The following is a 1,519-nucleotide window of genomic DNA, read 5'->3' as shown; positions in this document are numbered from 1 at the left end:
GCTGAGGGAACTGTATATTTTTGTTTTTTTCATAGGCTCCTATAGAAATTACTCCACCACCTGTGATCAAAGCTGAGCCCAAGGAGGTGAACCAGTTTCTAAATGTACCTGCAGGTAATACAATAGAATCCACTTGCTGACATTCACTCTAGTCAGGTATTCCCCAGGTATAGGTTGCTCCTGGCCATGCACGCAAGTACACACACTAGTATCCAGGTGCAGCACCTGACACATAGAATAACAGCAGGGCCAGCTGAGGTGGGTCAGTATAGAGCCACACATACCTTAATGTAGATTTGCACAGGTGTTCTAGGTGATTGGCACCCAAATAGAATCATTGCATGTACAAACTGGCCCATGCAGAATTGTTCACACAACAAGAAGAAACAATGCCACAGTTGCAAATATACCTGAGAATGCCAAGCACTTAAAATCCTTACAGGGCCCTTGGACTTATCCAGAAGCAGCTATTCCAAAGTCAGGAATTTCAAACTTCAGTCTGAAAGAAACTCAAGCTTCTGAAAGTATGCAAATACACAATTAAGGTGCTATTAAGAACAAGGACTCTACTTACAGATACACAGCTGTGACCACTTCCAAGTACAGTGAGGCTTGCAGAAGTGGGGCCCACATCCTCATCCAGAGCTGAGGTAGTTCTCCAGCACTTGATGGCTGGTTGGCATGCTTGCAGCAGCCCTTCAGTACCCCTTGCAAAACTGAGAGACAGTATAACACAATTGCTGCACGGTCTGTACTGGCTGCTAGTAGGTTTCCTGTTGGAATTCAAGGTGTTAAGTTTTAACTGTTAATGCTGGACTATAAACATTTTCAAGCATGGCAAGTGTGCAAGTGCCTGGGGAGCTTTAGGGAAAGTTCTCCAGCAGCACTTTTGGCATGTGTGATGCACAGTGGAAGGTGCATTGAGGTACTGCAGCTGCACAGAACAGATTTTGTTTTCTATCTTGTTCTTGTATCAGGCCTGTCATTGTGATATCTGAGAACCTTGTAAAGCTTCTCAGCATGTTGGCAAACTTCCTAACAGTGGTAAAGCACCTGGCAGTTCTCTGTATTCTGCCCTTCCTAATTTGCCATGAAATGCATTTTCAGGCAGTTTTTTTTAATGCCACTTCTTATGCCTTTAGGCCCTATGTATTGCCAAGTTCTTTCTAAGAAACTTCCCTTGGAATCTACCACACAAGTCTTTTTGTAACAAAAACAGGGGTGAGGGAAATGATTTAGAAGGGATTTAAATTATGATGCTACCTGTTTTAAATTTCTCTTCGGAAAAACTGCCCACTGGCTCCAGAAGGTGAGTAACATCAGAAATAGTCTGGCAGCTCAGCATGGAGGAGAAGGGGTGAATACATATGTGTACGCATGGATATATTCAGAATATTTAGCATTTATTCTAAGGTATGGGCAATTCACACTAATTTATACTGTTGCACCTGACAGCCACCAAATGGGGTGCCCGCAAGAATGCCAATAAAATTTGCTTCTTTGTTAGCAGTGACAGATC

The 1,519-nt window shown here is 43.1% G+C and overlaps 1 protein-coding gene across 1 annotated transcript in view; it reads left to right on the top strand.

Moving 5' to 3' along the window:
- Positions 1–1,519, top strand: part of CREB3L1 (cAMP responsive element binding protein 3 like 1) — a 74,013-nt gene that overhangs the window by 58,652 nt on the left and 13,842 nt on the right. The window contains exon 4 of the mRNA XM_019519303.1: positions 36–114. Coding sequence (XP_019374848.1) covers positions 36–114 — 79 coding nt within the window. The remainder of the gene's footprint in view (positions 1–35; positions 115–1,519) is intronic.

Source organism: Gavialis gangeticus, unplaced genomic scaffold (genome assembly GCF_001723915.1).
Source record: "Gavialis gangeticus isolate Ggan-Ray unplaced genomic scaffold, GavGan_comp1, whole genome shotgun sequence".
Lineage (NCBI taxonomy): Eukaryota > Metazoa > Chordata > Crocodylia > Gavialidae > Gavialis > Gavialis gangeticus.
This window is presented reverse-complemented; position numbering and strand designations above follow the sequence as displayed.